This window comes from Bos taurus, chromosome 21, assembly GCF_002263795.3.
Source record: "Bos taurus isolate L1 Dominette 01449 registration number 42190680 breed Hereford chromosome 21, ARS-UCD2.0, whole genome shotgun sequence".
In the NCBI taxonomy this organism is placed as follows: Eukaryota; Metazoa; Chordata; class Mammalia; order Artiodactyla; family Bovidae; genus Bos; species Bos taurus.
The window spans coordinates 20934546-20953466 of record NC_037348.1 but is presented as its reverse complement, the minus strand read 5'-3'; the positions used below and the strand labels follow the sequence as shown (position 1 = coordinate 20953466).

Sequence of the window (18921 nt, the reverse complement as noted above, 5' to 3'; positions counted from 1 at the left end):
AGAGAGCAAAGCTGGAGTCTGTGCACCTGAGGCTGGGGGGATAAGAAACAGATATCCACAGAAGGGTTAGAGACAGAGGTCAGGACAGCCGGGGAGTCACAGAGAAGGACGGAGAACTAGCGAGGTGGGGACTGGCAGGGAGAAGCCCTGAGAAGCCGTGCGCTCTCTGCTCTTTCGTCCCAGGCCACAGGGAGAACTGAAGGCAGCCCCCAGGAAGGCCGCCTCCAGTCTCTTGAGCCCCTGCCCGCCTGCTTCCCCCACCTCCAAACAGCTCACATATGGAAGTCTGTGATGCTGCCTTTTCCCAGGGGTTCCCCTCACCTCCTTGCCAACACTGTCCTTGTCTAATCTGCTTAATTCCGGCCGGCCAGTCCTCGGCTCCTGTCTCCCACTCATCGTTCCAACTCCCAGCTCTGTGTGCAGGTCTGCTGGACCTCAGACCCCAGCTCCATCCCGAATGGCCAGGCTCCATTGCGCCACACTACCCCGCCTGACACTTACCGCCACCACCCACACCCGGGGTCATGGGGTCATCTCAAACTCCCACGACCAGCCCTAGACCCAGCACCTCCCTCCCTCCCCAGCAACCTCTTCCTCCTTCCCGGCATTTGCTTTCGAAACTGTGGTCTGAAGGTGTCTCCTCCCTCTCTCTCCAGTCTGTCACCCATCAGTTTCTTCCCAAGAGTCACTATAACAGTCTCACACACTGGGAAACCCAAGCTGAGCTGCTGTTTGTTTAACTCTGTGCAAAAAGCAGCTCAGAGCACCGTGCTGGGGTGAGACCTACAGCTCTCTTGCATCAACTTCTGTGCCTCAACCCTTACCCAGCCTTAGGGAAGCCTGCAGGGGAGACAGATGAGGGCAACGGGGGAGGGGCAGGACAGCCTGAGCATCTCTGCCCGCCCACACTGTGGGCCTATCTACCCAGTGGGTAGGAGACATCAGACAGGAGAGGGTCTGCAGTCTCCCCTGATGGTGAAGTGCCACCTGGGGCCCTTGGCTGCTGCTCAGCTGGCATATCTGGCTACTCCTGAGACTACAAGAGTAATTATCCATTCATCCCTTCAGGGATATTTATGGAGCATCCACCTGGGGAATGCCCTAGGCAGTAGAGAATACCAGCGTGAACAAAATAGGCTTGGCCTGGACTCCTGGGGCTTCCCTGGTGGCTCAGCAGTAAAGAATCCGCCTACAGTGCAGGAGATGCAAGTTCAGTCCCTGGGTTGGGAAGATCCCCTGGAGAAGGAAATGGCAACCCACTCCAGTATACTTGCCTGGGAAATCCCATGGACAGGGGAACCTGGTGGGCTACAGTCCATGGGATCGCAAAGAGTCAGACATGACTTAGCAAATAAACCACCACCATTTGACTCCTTGGAGCTTTACGGTCTAGTGGGCTAGACAAACAAACTTAACTACCTAACTACAAATTGTTGTAAGAACTAGAAAAGAAAGAAGAAGGTGTCATGAGGGAGTGAACCAAGTTGAAACTCAGGGGTCTGGAAGGCCTCTGTGATGAGGTGACTTTTTGCTGAGATCCACAAGAAGAAATGGAGAAGGAAATGGTAACCCACTCCAGTATTCTTGCCTGGAGAATCCCATGGACAGAAGAAAAGAGTTGGGCACGACTGAGCGACTAAACAAGAAGAACAGAAGTTGCTGGCCATTCTGCAGGAATAGCGTCCCACGTGGAGGGCCCACCACAGGAAAAGATCCAGAGTGAGACTGAGCTCAGGGAGGCCAGTCCGGCTGGGGCACCAGAGGGAAGGGAGGACCGAGGAAAGGAAGAAGGAGACTGGCGGGAGGGGCCAGGCCAGGCCTGGTGAGCCCTGCAGTTCTCTCTTATTCAAAAATGTTTAATTGGGGAAATCATTCCGAATTTACAAAGAGTTGCTAAAACAAAAATAGTACAAAGAACACTATATACTCTTTTTAACTCCCATTAAGCATCTCTCTCTTTTCCCACATAAAAGCAACACGTACATACCGTTCCTTTTCCCCTGAACTAAGAGTCCGTTATACATATTGCGGTCTGGCTGCCTTAATTACTCCACTGTTTCCTAAGAATAGAGGTATTCTCTTCCATCACCACAGTAATCAACTTCACACATTTACACTGTATGCTACTTTCATATACTGTCCCTATACAATTTTGTCAGTGGACCCAATAAGAACCTTTGTGGCATTCCCCTGCACCCGCACCCACTCCCTACCCCAGCCAAATCCAGGACCCAGTCTAGGGTCAAGTATTGGATTTATTTGACCTGTCTCTTTAGCCTCTTTAACCTAGAACATTCCTGTGTAGGTAAGGCACCTAGCACGTGTCTGTCCTATAATAGATGTTCACAAGGGCAGCCTTTCTTTATCTTTTAAGACACTGATATTTTTCAAGAGTCCAGCTTCAACCCCTTTCTAATAGCATGTTTCTTTGTTTGGTGTTTCCTCGTGATTAGATTGGGATTGTGCCTTCTCAGCCAGAGCACCACATAGGTGTTGTGTCCTTTTCAGAATATCTTCCTGAAGGTGCACAATGTCCGCGTGTCCCCCACTGGTGACGTTTATTTTGATCACACCACCAAGATGTTGCCCAATTTCTCCACTGTATGGTTACCGGATGTTTTTTCACCCTCCTTTACAACTCATAAGACTCCTTTAAGACAACGCAAATACCTTGCTCTTCGTCAAAATTTGTCCCTGGATTTTAACATCCAGTGATGAAATCTTCATTGTGAAAATTGTGATTTTCCAGCTTCAGTGCTCATTCCACATTTAACTGTTGGGCTGTCAGCATCCTGTTGTAAGCAAGAACCCTCTCTGCTCTCTCTCTCTTAAAAAAAAAAAAAAAAACTGTTTCTGTTTTTTATGATTTTCATTTGTTATGGTACCTAATTATTTTGGCCAGTCAAGGGACTCCTAGGTCAAATGAGACTAACTTCTCCACAGCAGAAGAATGGAATTGCGCAGGTAAGGCCCTTGGCAAGGGCAGTGAAAGGGGGCTGTCATCTCTCAAAAGGGACGCTCAGGCATTCCTTGGCCTTAAAACCCAGTGGTCTAAGTGGTCTAAAGTGGGGGGGGGCTCTTACCTCCATCCCCCCAGCCAAGTCCACCCCAGAGGCTTTTTTTCTTCTAATTGAAGTACAGTTGATATACAATGTTATGTTAGTTTGTGCTGTATAGCAGTGATTCATTTATACATATATAACTGAATATGCTATGCAGTAGAACCTTGTTGTTTATCTGTTGTATACATAGCAGTTTGTATCTTATGATGTGATGGGGTAGTAGTGGCTCTTCTACTCGCAGCAGAGTCATAATTACTGCAGGAGCCTCAGGATCCAGATGTAGGGGTGGCGGGATGGGGGTTGGAGGGTGGCCCAGGCCCGGCCAGTGGCGGAGCAGACACAGGCTCAGCTGCGGACCGCGCTGGCCCAGACGCAGAGCTGCAGCGAGGGGCTTCGCTAGGCCACCGGGACTCTGGACTGTGTTCTCCCCACAGGCTTCCAGGACGTACACGTGATGATCTTCGTGGGCTTCGGGTTCCTCATGACCTTCCTGCAGCGCTACGGCTACAGCTCTGTGGGCTTCAACTTTCTGCTGGCGGCCTTCGGCATCCAGTGGGCGCTGCTCATGCAGGGCTGGCTTCAATCTTTTGACGGACGCTACATTCTGGTGGACCTAGAGAAGTGAGCGCGGCTCGGGCCGGGGGCGTAGAGCAGTGGGCGGGGCCTGCGCGGGAGGCGGGTCCAGGGGCGTGGCCCAGAGGCTTTGGGCTGTGAACTGGGTCTTCGTCTTCCAGCCAGGGTCCCCAGGGGCCCGGCAACATACACCCCCCACCCACAACACACACACACACACACACACACACACACACACACACTCACTTCCTAATCAGTGAGTCTCCAGGGTGGGAGTTCTCATGGTAACTAAGTGCTGTTGGAGGGTTTCCTTCCTCCTAAGACACAGGCTGTAGGGATGCAAGGCTTTTCCCCAGAGTCCAAGTCCTGACTCCGCTCTGACATCTCAGGGCAAAGATCAAAATTTGCCCTGAGAGAAATCGGGCCATAGGACCCATGGAGGGGAGGGAGTGGGTGGCAGGCGAGCGGAAGGAGTGTGGGACTGCCTGAAGCAGCCTACTTAGGTTCATTGTAGAGGGGATATTGAATGGGGAATCCAGTTGCCTGTGTCCCCACCCACGGAACAGAGCAAAGAGCTGTGAGGCATGTGTGGAGTCCTAGGGCTGAAGCCCCTCCCTGCATCAGCCTCCGAGGGGGCCCCTGATCCCTATCTCTTCTCACCTCCATCCTCATCACTTTCGTCTGTGATAATCTTTTGGTCTGACAAGTACTACACTCCCTTCTATCAGGGAACTCAGCCCCTCCCTCTGTCTGAAGAGACCTCTTAGGAGCCTTAGTATGTTTCTTCCCTCAACACCACCACCAGGTTATACAGTAAATTTGCCAACTTGCCAAAACCCAGCTTGCCAAGCAGTCATCTCACTGAATGACTCATTTATCAAACTCTCCAGCCAGGGAAACTTAAGAAACTGTCAACAGTTTCCATTGCATGGTACAAAATCAACAGCCTTTGGGAGATTTCCCCCCTCCCTTCCCTTTTTAGTCAAGGTTTGGTTTATTGAAGGCTCTTTCTTTAAGTCCAGTTAGATTGTCTTCAATTTCTGTAGACATATGACGTTTGGCTAAAGAAAAGTACATTTTGAGAAAGTTGTCATTGGTGTGTAAAAACAAGCATTCATTAGCCTGCTTGGAAAACCAAATCCACAGAAAGGGTTTAGAGGCAAATTGGTATGAAACCACGTTTTTTTAAACATCTATTTTTAATTGGAAAATAACTGCTTTACAATATTGTGTTGGCATCTACTGCGCATCGCATGAATCAGCCATAGGTATACTTATGCCCCTTCCCTCTTGAACCTCCCTCCCCAAAACTACATTTAAAGTGCAAATCCCTGCTGTCACATACAGGACACCAATCAGATATCATAGGCCAGGGGCCTGAAATTTTAAACATATGTCAAATATTTGCAAAATGTTAATTCATTCGAGCCAATTAATGAATCCATGAATTAAGAGAAACAGGAAAAATAGTCGACTAGGTAGAAAATGTTTTGGAACCAAGAAATTGGTCTTTTTGTATATAAAATCCATGACATACATGCATATCATTCTACTGTATAAGATACACAGGAAATTCTCATTCCCAAAGCCATAGACCCAAAGTATAAAAGTGCCTGTGATATATTTAATTGGCCACCACAGCAAAATAGCTATGGCTAAATGCAAAACAGAACTATAGAGCTTTTTTAAATGTTCAAAGGAAATTATTGTAAACTTTTGTGGGTTAAATTTTTTAAACCAGTTATTTAACAGGTTAGTCACTTGACAACTTGAGTTTTGACAACTTGGTTTTGGGAGAAATGATTTTCAGCAACTTAGCTGGAGCCGATTTCTGGTGCCCAGGGCTGAGATGAACATGTAGCCCCCTAGACCTCACCTGAGGATCCTTCTCCTGGCTTCTGTCCTGCCCCTGCTGAAGAGTCCCAGATCCCACCTGTCCCTCCAGGGCTGTTCCCCAGACTCAAGGAGGACCTGTGTGCTCCTCAGCTTCCATTCTCAGGCCTTGCCTGAGATGTGACATCCAGATATCCATCTCCCAGGGGCTGATGGCCCAGGTATGGGCTTCTGTGTGCTCCCTCTCACTCCTTCCTAGGGGGTGATCTCTGCCAGGTGGTCTTCTGGCTGAGTTATGGAAATTTGGGCAAATAACTTGGCCTCTCTAAGTCTCCATTTCCCATGGAGAATAATGGCTAATAATGGTACCTGTTCCATGGGTCCAGGTGTGATACAGGAAGGCCTGTGCTGCACTGAACAAGCATTGAAGTGCCTGGCACTTAGCACCTGTCATCATGCATTCAGCCAGGCCCTGGGGATGCGGCAATGAACAAGGCTTATAGTGAAGAGACATTCCAGTGGACATCCTTTGTCTGGGGAGGAACCTTGAGGGGACAGAGCCCTGCCCCAACTCCACACACTGTCCCTACCATCAGCTGGCTTCTTACTTCTCACTTCCTGATTCACACACACACACACACACACACACACACACACACTTGAGTATGGGGGAGGGGGCTCCTGTGGCTGTGACTGCCTTAAGGAAGTAGTAGCCCCTGCTGTCTTTATGAGGACCCTGGTTGACAACGCTCATGACTTGGAGGCCACACTGAGAGTCTGCCTTGGACTCCAGGACAGCTTTGCTGCTGGCAGGGCCCAAGGAGACCTGGGTTAGGCACAGCAGGCACATGGATGGAATCCGGATCCCCTCTGACCACATGGCATGCCTCTGCTGGCTGGCTGGGTTTTCAGGGTCCAGACTTAAGGAGGGCCTGCAAGCTCCTTGGCCTGTATTCTCTCTGCTGGCCTTCCTGTCCCCTCTCTCCACCCAGCCCCTAGCTCTCTACTGCCTGAAGGAAGGGCCTTCCTTCTTCCCTGGACATAAATCCTCTCTCCCAGGTAAGGTGAAGAGGAGGTCATGATGACTCAAACCCAAGCAAGGCCCTGGTAGCCAGCAGGAGAAGTGTGTGTAGAGATAAGGATTTGGAGGCAGAGACCACATCTGGTTAGAGGTATTGGGGAAGGCTTCCTGAAGAGGTGGTGGGTGAGAAGAGGTTTTGGAAGGGCAGGTAGAAAATGAAGGGCAGGACAGGGTCCCAAATACGGACCGGACGATATTCAACAACAGCAGCCAGATCACTTGGGTGCCTTGAGTACAAGCTGCCTGCAAGGAAGAGGGTGGGGCCTGAGATGGGCCCTCAAAGGAAGGGTGTGGTGGCATCTGGTATGTGCCACTGCTGTGCTGGATACTTCACAGGCTATTTCTTTGCATTCTTAGAGTAGCTCTAAGATGCTACATGCCCATTACCACAGATGGTGAAACTGAGGCTCAGCAAAGTTAGACCACAAGCCCAAACCCACAGGTGACCAAAGTTCAGATTTAACCCCAGAGCTTGAGTGCCACTTCTTGCTGTGGCCTCAGCCCCTCCCCTGACCTGTCTCCCCACAGCCTCATCAATGCGGACTTCTGCGTGGGCTCTGTCTGTGTGGCCTTTGGGGCAGTTCTGGGCAAAGTCAGCCCTGTCCAGCTCCTCATCATGACTCTCTTCCAAGTGACCCTCTTCTCAATCAATGAATACATTCTCCTCAACCTGTTAGAGGTGAGCAGAGCTCAGAACAGGGATGGTGGTGGAAGGGACACTTGGGGGGACAGGAAGGTGACAGAGAAAGAAAGGACTGGGGAGACAAGCCAGCTGGATTCAATTCAAGTTTGACCAGTCACTTAATCTTCTGACTCTCAGTTTCCCCAGCTGTAAAGCAGGAGAAATGACATATATTGAGCATCCACCCGGTACATCAATCCAGCAACTAGACAGAGTAGAGGTTCCTCACATGTTGGTTTTCTTCCTCCTTTCTCTTTTGGCCCAGCAGAAAGAAAGAATGGGATGTTCCTGCACATCATCTTGCACACACACATTCCCAGATTGCTCTGCCAAGAAAATGACCTGGTATACTGAGGGGGCACATCTGTAAGGAAGGTTCCCAGGGGAGTGGCCAAAGCAGACATGTACAGTTGCATGGGTTGCACACTGCACAACTCTGGAGGTGCCATTCACATGGACTTCTATGGCAGGAATGATGCCCCCTGAGGTTGACTAATTCACTGGCCAAGGTAAAGAGCATCCTAGGCCTCTGACTCTTGTTTAGACACCTCTTTGGCATATTTGCAGGAGTAGGGATTATTCAGGAACCCCATCCCTTTCTCATTCTCCAACTTCTCTATGTTTGGAGTCTGGCTAGAAACCCCCATGAGTTGTTTATTTTTTTAACATAGAATTTCTCAGAAGCAGGGTGATCATACTTGCACAGTGGTTCCTCAGTATCATCTGGGATTCAGTCTTTTTTGTTTCACTATTTTGAGCACATGATTTCCATTCTAATTTTTTTCTGTGCTGTGCCAAATGCAGGATCTTAGTTCCCCAACGAGGGATTGAACCCACGCCCTTGCAGTGGAAGCACAGTGTTAATGTTAATCTTGGGACTGTCGGGGAAGTCCCACCCCCAGGGGTTTTGCTTTCAGACGACCCTATATTCAGTCACTCATTTTGTCATTGTTTTCCTCTACCACACTATCATATTCCTTCTTCCTGACTCATCTCCCTGTCATCGTCCTTTTTTTTTTCGGCCATGCCAGGTGGCATGTGGGACCTTAGTCCCCTTACCAGGGATTGAACCTGTGCCCCCTGCAGTGGAAGCACAGAGTCTTAACCACTGGACCACCAGGGAAGTCCCTCCCTGTCTTCATCCTTGCCTGATCCACCACCTCAAGCTAGCTAATCTCCACCAGCAGCTGTGGGGACCTGTTAATAATGCATATAAGACCATTCCTCTGATTAAAACTCTGATTTTTTTTTTTTTAATTTCACTTCAAATCAAATCTAAACTTGTTTTAAGGCCCTACATGTTCTGGCCTCAGCCTTTCCTCTAAGCTTATCATCTACTCTCTCCCCATCTTTCTGTGATTTGACCATATCCTGTGGTCTGCTTTTCAAATACCCAAGCTTGGTTCCACCTCACGGCCTTTGCACTTACTGCTCCCTTTGCCTGGAGCGCTCATCTCCCTGGTCCTTTTCATTACTGAGGTCTCAGCTGCAGTCTCACCTCTTCAGAGAGGCCCGCCCAGGTTCTCCTACCAGTGCTGCCCTCTCCCTTACCTCCTTCTAGTCACTATCCTTGACTTATTTTCTTCAGAGCATTTATCCTTAAGGGAAAATAAGAGTGAAACCTTATCTGTCTGGAGACTATCTCTATTCCTGGCACTTGGCCCAATGCCTAATAAATTATCGAGAAGTATTTGTCAAGGAAATAAATTTTGGATTTACATGTCAGGCAGTGCTCCAGGCAGTGGGATACAGGAGTGAGCAGGACTTTGTTTCAATCCCAAGGAACTCACAATCTGGTGAGGGGGCCAGGAAGCAAACAATGACCAGACAGTGAGACAAGGATGGAGTTCCAGGGCTAGGTGCCCTGGGGGGTGGGGAGGAGGACCTGAGCCAGCACATGGCAGGCCAGGGAGGCTTCCTGGAGGAACAGTTGTTAAAGCCAGAAGTCAAGTAGATAATCAGGCAAAGGAATGAGCAAAGGTATTTGAGGCAGAGGGAATGGGGGTGGGGTGCTGGGGGGGCAGGAAGGAGCATGGATCATCAAGACTTTCATAGACTGTGTTGAAGAGTCTCAACTTTATCATGAGGGCAATAGGGAGCTATGGAAAGTTCCAGGCAGGAGAGGGGCATGGTCAAATACATGCTATGGAAGTGTCACTTTGGCTGTGGTGAAGAGAACAGTTGGAGGCAGAGAGTCAAGAGGCTGTGTTAGTCACCCTGGTGAGAAGTAATGGGACCGGGTCTGGCCTAGGACAAAGAGAAGAAAGTGGATCATAAGCGAGTTATAAAAAAGGTGAATAAACCAGCCTTGGAGACTGGTTGGGGTGGGTAGAGAGAAAGAAGCTAGCCTAAATGAGGAGGTACACAGGGGAGTCAATAGATGAGATCTGAAACTGACTGAGAAGTAGTACCTTGGGTGTGAGTTTAGAGGCAGAGAAGGCTTCTTTGACCTTCAAAACCCCTCTCTGATCTGCTGCAGAAATTCCCTCAAATGCATGACAGTGTTTGGGCCTCTCCTGCAGCCAAGTTGAAACACAGTAATCACCGCTGACAATCAAGGAGCACTTGCCCTTGCCTGGGCCCTGCTCTGAATGCTTCACGTGGGTTATCTCATTCAATCCTTCTCTCTGAGCTAGGCACAGTTATTACTCCCATGTTACAGATGAGAAAACTGAGACTCAGAGAGGGTAAGGGGCTCCCCCAAGGTCACACAGCTAATAGAGGCACCCACCAGGCTGGGAGTCAGGAAAGAGGTATGTCAACAATTCAACAACTAGCCCTGTGACATTGGATGACACGCTTACCTCTCTGGTTGGGTTTCCCATCTAGAGGGAAGAAGCAGGTCTGTGATTTTTTTTTTTAATTTATTTTGCCTGTACTGGGCTGTCACTGCTGTATAGGCTTTTCTTTAGTTGCAGCTAGTGGGGCGTCTCTTCGTTGCAATGTATGAGCCTTTCATTGTGGCGGCTTCTCTTGTGCAGCACAGGCTCAGTAGCTGTGGTGCATGGGCTTAGTTTCCCCGTGGCATATGGGATCTTCCCGGACCAGGGATTGAACCCATTTCTCCTGTACTGGCAGGTGGATTCTTAACCACCAGGGAAGTTCCCCACTTTAATTTTCACTGAAGTATAGTTGAGGAGGGGATCCCCACTTCCTCCCCTTCCCAGTTGATGGGTCTGCCAGGGCCCTGGGCTTCCTTCTGTAGCCTGTACCTCCTTGGAGACAGCTGCACCTCTGTCTGTGTGTGGGGAGGTGGGGGTGGGAGAGTGTCAGAGGAGGGAGGGAGAGGAGGGTCAGACCCTGACAGTACCCTTGTACACATCCACCAGGTGAAGGATTCAGGGGGCTCCATGACCATCCATGCATTCGGCGCCTACTTTGGGCTCACAGTGGCCTGGATCCTCTACCGCCCTAACCTACACCTCAGCAAGGAGAGGCAGAGTTCTACGTACCACTCGGACCTCTTTGCCATGATCGGTGAGAGCTTCCATAGCGATTGAGGGGGCCCCCATGATGACCGAGGGCTGCCGTGCTACCGTGGTGGGTGAGGGTCACCATGAGCATTTCAGGCTGCGGTGATCATACCTCATCCCCACATGGTCTGGTGGGTGGCTGCCAGTTCCCTTCGGAGAACGGGCAGGGAGAGGTTGCCTATAGATATTTCAAGGATCCCAGTTACTTGTCCCTTTTCCCCACGGGGCTGGGAGAAGTCGGTCACTCATCCTGTGTGTTCCCTCGAATGCCCCAGGGCAGACACAGTGATAACCAGGAAGTGCGTCCAGCCCTGATCTCAGCAAGGTGTACGTGCCTATTTCCTGTGTCCATTCATTCCAGAGAACACATATCAGCTACCTTCTCTGGTCCTTTAAAACTCAGCCCTGCCTTCACGGAGCTCCTGACAGGGTAGTAGAACAGATGGCCATGCAACTTGATTATCTCCCTACAGTGGAGAAAAAGATTCTCCCTCAAGGTGCCTGGGCAGCAGGGTGGGAGGCATTTCACCAAGTTGTGGGGTCAAGGTAGACTTCCTGGGGCGGAGTGAAAGATTAAGAGGGCATTAGGTAGTGAGTAAGGCAGGGAGGGCCTTTCAAGATGAGCCCCCAGCACGAATAAAGTTCCAGGGGAGGGAAATGGCTGGGCTGTGTGAGTCACTTGATATCTCTGGAGCTAAAGGACAGGATGTCTGTCCAAGCTCCGTCAGGCCCATCTAACGCCCCTTCTTCTGGTTCCACTGACCCTGTCTGGTCTGGCCAGGCACCCTCTTCCTGTGGATGTACTGGCCCAGCTTCAACTCGGCTATATCCAATCACGGAGATGCTCAGCACCGAGCGGCCATCAACACCTACTGCTCCTTAGCAGCCTGCGTGCTCACCTCAGTGGCGCTGTCCAGCGCCCTACATAGAAAGGGCAAGCTGGACATGGTGAGTGGGGTGGGGGCGGGGGAACCTTGGGGGAAGCTGTGGCCACAACTGCCTGTGCCCAGTGGGCACTGATCACCACGCCCTGCCAACAACTCAGTGAAGCAGGCAGCATAAGGATTATTGCACCCATCTTGCAGATGAAGAAACTGAGGCCCCGAGAGAAATGATTTGTCCAGATGACACAGTTGGCTTTAGGCAGAGCCCAGAACCAGATTCGTGGAGGTTCTATCATGCTGGCTGCCCTGGATGAACTGGCTCCTTCTCATCCTCCTCTCCCCACAATGCTGACATTAGTTCTGGACTGAGCAACCCCCCAAAAAACCAGCTTCTGGCCCTCAGCCTTCCTAGCTCTGCCCCTACCTGCCCCCTCCACGCGCTCAAAAGAGAACCCCTTCAAAACACTTGGGACGTCTGTGGGGCTGTGGTGTTGCCCAGTGTCCTTCATATCATGCCACTGGGACACATGTTCCTGTCATTCCGGGGGGAGTAATGGGTGTTGGTAGATTTTTCTATAGAAAGAGGACCACCTCTCTCTCTGATATTCTTTTTTATTTATTTTTTATTGCACTGGGTCTTCATTGCAGTGCTCAGGCTTAGTTACTCGGAGGCATGTGGGATCTTAGTTCCCCAACCAAGGATCAAACCTGCGTCCCCTGCATTGGAAGGTGGATTCTTAACCACTGAACCATCCACGAAATCCCACCATCTAATACTCTGACACTAGCTTCTAGACCCAGGCACCTATGTGCCAAGATGCTGCCAGGAGTGTGTGTTACTCCGGGACACAGCCTTGAGCCCCGGGATGCACTGGTCAGTCACTGTACAGAGAGATGGGGAACAGGCACCGGGGGGAGAGAATCAGACACACTTGTGTGGGCATATGCAGGGAGGGACATGGAAGAGGATGAAGGTCAGGGGCTCTGGCTCCACACGGACCTGGATCAAGACACCTTTCTGCCCTTGGCTGGCCGTGTGGTCTTCGACAAGTCCATGAACCTCTCCCGTGCCTTACTTTCTTCACCTGAAAACATGAAAAGGTAACCGTAATCGCCTCCTGGGCTTGTTGTGGAGATGAAACATAGTCCTTGCAAGCCAGCACCGTGGTCCATGGCACAGGTAAGTCCTCAGAGAGTCAGCCGGTGCGCCTGTAGGCTCGCAGATTCTGCCGCCAGCACACATGTGTACAGAGGCCATCAGACACACGAACCTGGGCACACTTTTGTGTCTGGGCACCCAAATCCAAAGAGGACATGCAGGTGGGCTGAAGGAACCCATGGACACAAGCACATGTGCACATAGAAAATGCCCCGAGTGCTGGTGAGAGTGGCAGGTATACAGACAGCACAGGGGTGGCTGTCCCAAGCCCGGGCTCAGGCTGGAGTCCTCTGTAGTCTCCTGGCTGGCTGAGATGCATGGGAGCCATCTCTGGCTCCCAGGCGGCCCACCACGCACAGATCAACTTGGGCCCTAGGTCAGCTCCTCCAGGACGCTACTCTGGGAGAGGACTGAGTTCCTGCCTGCTCTGCCTGCCCTGCCCAGGTGCACATCCAGAATGCGACGCTCGCCGGAGGAGTGGGCCTGGGCACCGTTGCCGAGCTGATGGTTCTTCCTTTCGGCTCCCTCATCATCGGCTTTGTCTGCGGCATCGTCTCCACCCTGGGTTTTGTGTACCTGACGGTGAGAGCTCCAGGGCCAGGGACTGGGGGGTGCGGGTGGTTTCTAGGGAGAGGGTGGGGGCTGGGTCTCTGTGTATTTGGGGCTTCCAGAATCCCCAGACTCCCCACAGCCTGCCACAGCCCCCTGCCTGAGCAACACTCATCGCCCTGTTTCCAGCCATTCCTGGAGTCCCGGTTGCACATCCAGGACACGTGTGGTGTTCACAACCTGCACGGCATTCCTGGCATCATAGGCGGTATTGCGGGCGCAGTGACGGCAAGCATCGCCAACATTGATCTGTATGGGGAGGAAGGGTAAGAATGGAGGCGGTCCCTCCTTCCTTCTCCATTCCTCCTTCCTACTGTTTCTCTAGGGTCCAAGACTAACTCTGTCCCCTTTCTCACCCACCCCGGACCACTATTTCATGGGCCTCTCTCCTCAACCTCTGTCCTTCCATAAGAATCTTAGAGACCATCTGATCTTTCTAGTGCCCCCATTCTGCAGATGGAAAGGCTGAGGCCCAGAGGTTATTGAGCCTTTGTGTCCACTCATGCGTGTGGGGTGACAGCGGGTAGTCACTTGGCCTCTCCAGGGGATCCTGACCTGCTTCCTGTCTCTACCCCAGGCTTGCCTATGCCTTTGGCATTGAAAGATCCAAATTAAACTGGAGCCCAAACATGCAGGGCAGGTTCCAGGCTGCCGGGCTCTTTGTGTCACTGGCCATGGCCCTGGTGGGCGGCGTCATCGTAGGTGAGTGGGGGTGACCATGCCAGAGAAGCTGGGGCCCTGTGGTTGGGGGACCCAAGAGTGTGTGCCAGAGGTCACCTGGAGCCCCCAGGAACCCTTTGTCTCTGCACTGATGGCTCTGAGACCGGGAGGATTTTTCCAGTTGAGGGGAAAGTCTGGGTAGGCAGAGAAGAAGTCATTCTTGACCTCTGGGACCTCCAACTTCCTTTAGGGGTCATTCTGAGATTACCATTCTGGGGACAAGCACCTGATGAGAACTGCTTTGAGGATGCAGTCTACTGGGAGGTGAGTTCTACCGACTTGTCCCGGGGCTCCTCTCCATGGACCCCATCAGCTGGGCTGGGGCCTGGGAAGCCGGAAGCTGAGGGTTGGGGGACAGAGCTCGTGTCCTCTGCTCCTTTATCCAGGAGGCTGTCCCCTGGGGGGTTAAAGGCTTCATTCTACAGCATGTGTAGAATGAAGCACGCTCAGTCATGTCCAACTCCTTGCGACCCTACGGGCTGTAGCCTGCCAAGCTCCTCTGTCCATGGGATTTCCCAGGCAAGAATACTGGGGTGGGTAGCCATTTCCTTCTCCAGGGAAATCTTCCCAACCCAGGGATCAAACCCACGTCTCTTGCATCTCCTGCACTGGCAGGTGGGTTCTTCTACCGCTGAACCACCTTGGAAGCCCTCATTCTAGAGCAGTACTTTCCAAAGTATAGTGCTCCCTAGAACAGCAGCAGCAGCAGCATCTAGGAACTTGTGAGAAATATAAATTGGCCAGAGGTCAAAAATGACTTCTTTTCTGCTTACCCAGACCTTCAAGTGCCACTCAGACCTCCTAATTTCAAAGCTCAAGGGGCAGGGCCCAGCCCTCTGTCTACAAGCCCTCCACATGATTCTGATGAAAAACTCATCTGTGAACCAACCAACTAAGACCAGTGGTTGGGCCCTAAATGCATGCTGGAATCACGTGGGGGTCTTTAGAAACTTCCCAGGCCTCAGACTTGAAGTTCACTGGTCTTGTGTGGGGCCTGGAAATTAGCATTGTATTTAAAATTTGCCAGGTGAATCTAATATATGGCCTGGGTTAAGAATCGCAGTGCAGTCTTCAGCTTCTGTGGCCATAAATACCACCTGGTGACCTGGTAAAAACTCAGTTTCCCAGACGTTAGCCCAGAAATTCAAATTCAGTAGGGCCTGGACTCTGCATGGAAACTAGCTCCCAGGTGATCTTGTACTGACACTCCCCTAAGCCTCTAGAACAGCGTTGGTACAAAATCTAACTTGAGAAACATTGTTCTAGAAGCTGAAAGTAGTAGAATGTCACAGAACTCACCTTTTAAAAATATGCCATAATCCGGGCTTTCTGTGACTTCAGGGGGGCCTTCCTCCCCACGAATCATCATGACAGGTATTTGCCTGTGTTAGGAGATGGGGAATGAAACACAGGGTCCTTCTTGTCTCCCAGCCTTCCCCCTCATGACAAGGGCAGTGACCTAGCCTGTGTCTGTGGCCCCTGGGACAAAGGTCTGCCCAACATGTTCCTTCTTTTGGCTATTTGTTTTATGATTAAAGTATGGTTCATTTGCAATATTAAATTAACTCCAGGTGTACAGCATAGTGATTCAACATCTTAATAGATTACACTATATTTAAAGTTACTATAAAATAACAGCTATATTTCCCTGTGCTGTACAATATATCCTTGTAGCTTATTGATTTCATTCATAGTTGCTGGCTTGTACCTCTTAATCCCCTGCCCCATTTTGACCCTCCCTCCTTCCTTCTCCCTGCTGGTAACCTCTAGTTTATTCTCCATATCAGTGAGTCTGTCTCTTTTCTGTTATATTCATTCATTCTAAAAAATAAATATTTTTTAGATTCCATATATAAGTGATAACATACAGTGTTTTGTCTTTGGTTTATTTCACTAAGCACCCTCTATGTTCATCTATTTTGTTGCAAATGGCAGAATTTCATTCTTTTTTATAGCTGAGTAATAGTCCACTGCATATCTATATATACACCACATCTTCCTTTTCCATTTATCTGTTGTTGGGTGCTTAGGTTGCTTCCATATCTTGGCTCTTGTAAATAATGTTCCTGTGTACATCGGCATGCATATATCTTTTCAGATTAGTATTTCCATTTTCATTGGATATATATCCACTAGTGGAATTGATGGATCATATAGCAGTTCTATTTTTAGTTTTTTAAGGAACCTCTATACTGTTTTCCATAGTGGCTGCATCAATTTACATTCCCACCAACACTGCACATGGGTTCGCTTTTCTCACATCCTCACCAACATTCGTTGTGTGCTTAACTGCTCAGTTGGGTCTGACTCTTTGCGACCCCACGGACCATAGCCCACCAAGCTCCTCTGTCCGTGGGGATTCTCCAGGCAACAATACTGGAGTAGGTTGCCATGCCCTCCTCTAAGGGATCTTCCCAACCCAGGGATAGAACCCAGGTCTCTGTAGATTTTTTGATGACAGCCATTCTGACAGGTGTGAGGTGATGGCTCATTGCGGTTTTGATTTGCATCTTTAATGATTAGCTGGCTCTGTATTTTAAAAATCATACCAGAACTTTTCAGGATAATCTTAACTAATATCCACTAAAAACCAATATTATGTACATGACTAATAAGCCTTTTAAATTTGCTCTTTAAATTATTTTTTAAATTATAACATGAATAGAAGCTCATTAAAGAAAATCTGGAAATAGAGATAAATAGAAATTCCATCACCCTCATTCAAGCACTATTAATATTTTGGGTATATTTCCTTCCAGCCTCTCCTTTTTAAATCTACATGGACTTTTCTTAAATAGCTATGATATTATACTTGATTTCATATCCTGCTCTTTTTCTTTCTCTATCATAAGAACTGTTTTGTGTTATTACATTATGAATAAACTTTATTTTTTAGCAGCATAATTATTTTCATCCTATATATGAAGTGGGAACTTAAATTATTTCAGACACCACAATTAGAAACCACACAGATTTAAGGTTAATGAAATAAACTAAAAAAACAGAAGTATCCATTCCCATACACAGAAGTTCACTCTTGGTTTCACTTTTTTTCTTCTTCTTCTTCTTCCTTTTCTGTGGGATTCTAGTTTTCTCATTAGGGATTGAACCCAGCACCCACAGCAGTGGACGTGCCAAGTTCTAACCCCTGGCCCCCTGGGGAATTCCCTCTTGGTTCTGTTTTGTTGTTTTTTTTACATTGTTGTTGTTTCAGTTGCTAAGCTGTGTCCGACTCTTTTGTGACCCCGTGTGGCCCGCCAGGCTCCTCTGTCCATGGGACTTTGATCTTCATAAATTATTCTCAGTTCACACCTTCTCTGTGCTGTATTATCAGCAGTGCTCAGTTTCAAGCCACACAATCCCATGCCATTGGGAGTAAGCCACCATCAGGCCATTCTCATGGCCCCTGGCCTCTGGCAGTTTACCTGGGAGACGAGGTGACTTCCCAGAGGACAGAAGTGAGGCAGATGTCCCCCAGGAGCACAGGTGAGGGCATCTTTAGGATCAAAGCTAAGCCTTGAGGCCAAGGCTGGGCTGATCTCTCCCATCCATACTCCATCTACCAATCCACTTGCGGCTGCCCCTACATCCCCACTCCCCACCCCAACCTCACTCTTGGGCCATCGTGGAGTTCGGGGAGCTTGCCAAGCTGCCTCTTACCTGGTGCATTACTAGTCCTCTTTCAGAAGTGCGTTTGGCACAATTGGAATCCCCCCAGGCTGGGATATCAGCCTCTTGCGTGCATGTACAACTCTTACCGTCACTGTGCACTTCACTTGGACCCCTTTCCTTTGCTCTAGTGGGGCAAGGGCTGTGTCCTGCTTGGCCTTGCTGTGCCCAAGCACCCTGGACAGTGGCTAACTGAACTAGGAGCAGGACACGTGTGTGAAGGATTGCCCTGCTTCATGGCATGCAAACTGCACGGTGATCACAAGGTGGCGCCCACCACACACTGTTCGCTGCTCCTGGCCTTGCCCAGGCTGTTCCAGTTCCACCAGCGACACCTGCCCGACCTGGGCAGGGCCCTCAGAGCCGCCGCCTCTCTCTGCAGATACCCAAGGAGCCGAAAAGCACTGCCCTCCGTTCTGAGGACTCCAGCATCAAGCCCCCAGAACCTTAAACTCCCGGGGCAAGAGAGAAGCAGGTGAGCATGGGTTTGGCTTGTCCGTGGGGGCCCAGCTCTGGGAATCAGATGCCACTAGCAAAGGGGAAGAAGGAAAGCATCAAGAACTGAGGATGTGAGCTTCGCCTGCTAGCGTCATGCTGGGGTTGGTGGGAGAGGCACCTGGTGTCAGACCGTGTGCCTACTGGACAGACACAGGAATCTGTGGAAGGCATTCTGGACTGGAAAGAATATACGGAAAGTGACCTGGGCACACCCATGGCTTTGCTGCTTACTGCCTGTGTGACTTTGAGGATCTCTTCACCCCAGAGACTGAGCCTCAATTTCCTCATTTATTAAAGTGGAAATGACAGAGCTGGCTCTATTCAGTTGATCAACTCAGGCAAGAACCTTTTTTCCTTCCTTCTCATTCTCCTTCCTTTTTCTTTTTCATCTACTAACATTTCCTTGCTCCCTCTGTGAGATGCACCAAGCCCTTTTTCATACCGTTTGCACCTGACACCTTAGAGATCTCTACAAGTGCAATGATTTCCCACTTTTCTTTTCTAAAGATTTTTTTTTTCTTTGATGTGGACCAGTTTTCTAAAAGTCTTTATTGAATTTATTACAATAAATATTGCTTCGGTTTTATGTTTTGTTTTGTTTTATTTTGGCCACAAGGCATGTGGGATCTTAGCTCCCCCACCAGGAATTGAACTTGCACCCCCTGTATTTGGAGGTGA

General features: G+C 49.8%; 1 protein-coding gene across 3 annotated transcripts in view; it reads left to right on the top strand.

Moving 5' to 3' along the window:
- Nucleotides 1-18921, top strand: part of RHCG (Rh family C glycoprotein) — a 35640-nt gene that overhangs the window by 5154 nt on the left and 11565 nt on the right. For 2 of the 3 annotated variants that reach the window (XM_024981600.2, NM_174172.2), the window contains 9 exon segments: nt 3497-3683; nt 7078-7228; nt 10561-10708; nt 11486-11652; nt 13192-13329; nt 13486-13622; nt 13934-14058; nt 14267-14340; nt 18128-18220. In XM_024981600.2, coding sequence (XP_024837368.1) covers nt 3497-3683; nt 7078-7228; nt 10561-10708; nt 11486-11652; nt 13192-13329; nt 13486-13622; nt 13934-14058; nt 14267-14340; nt 18128-18196 — 1196 coding nt within the window. In that variant the 3' untranslated portion in view covers nt 18197-18220. 3 annotated transcript variants of the gene reach the window in all.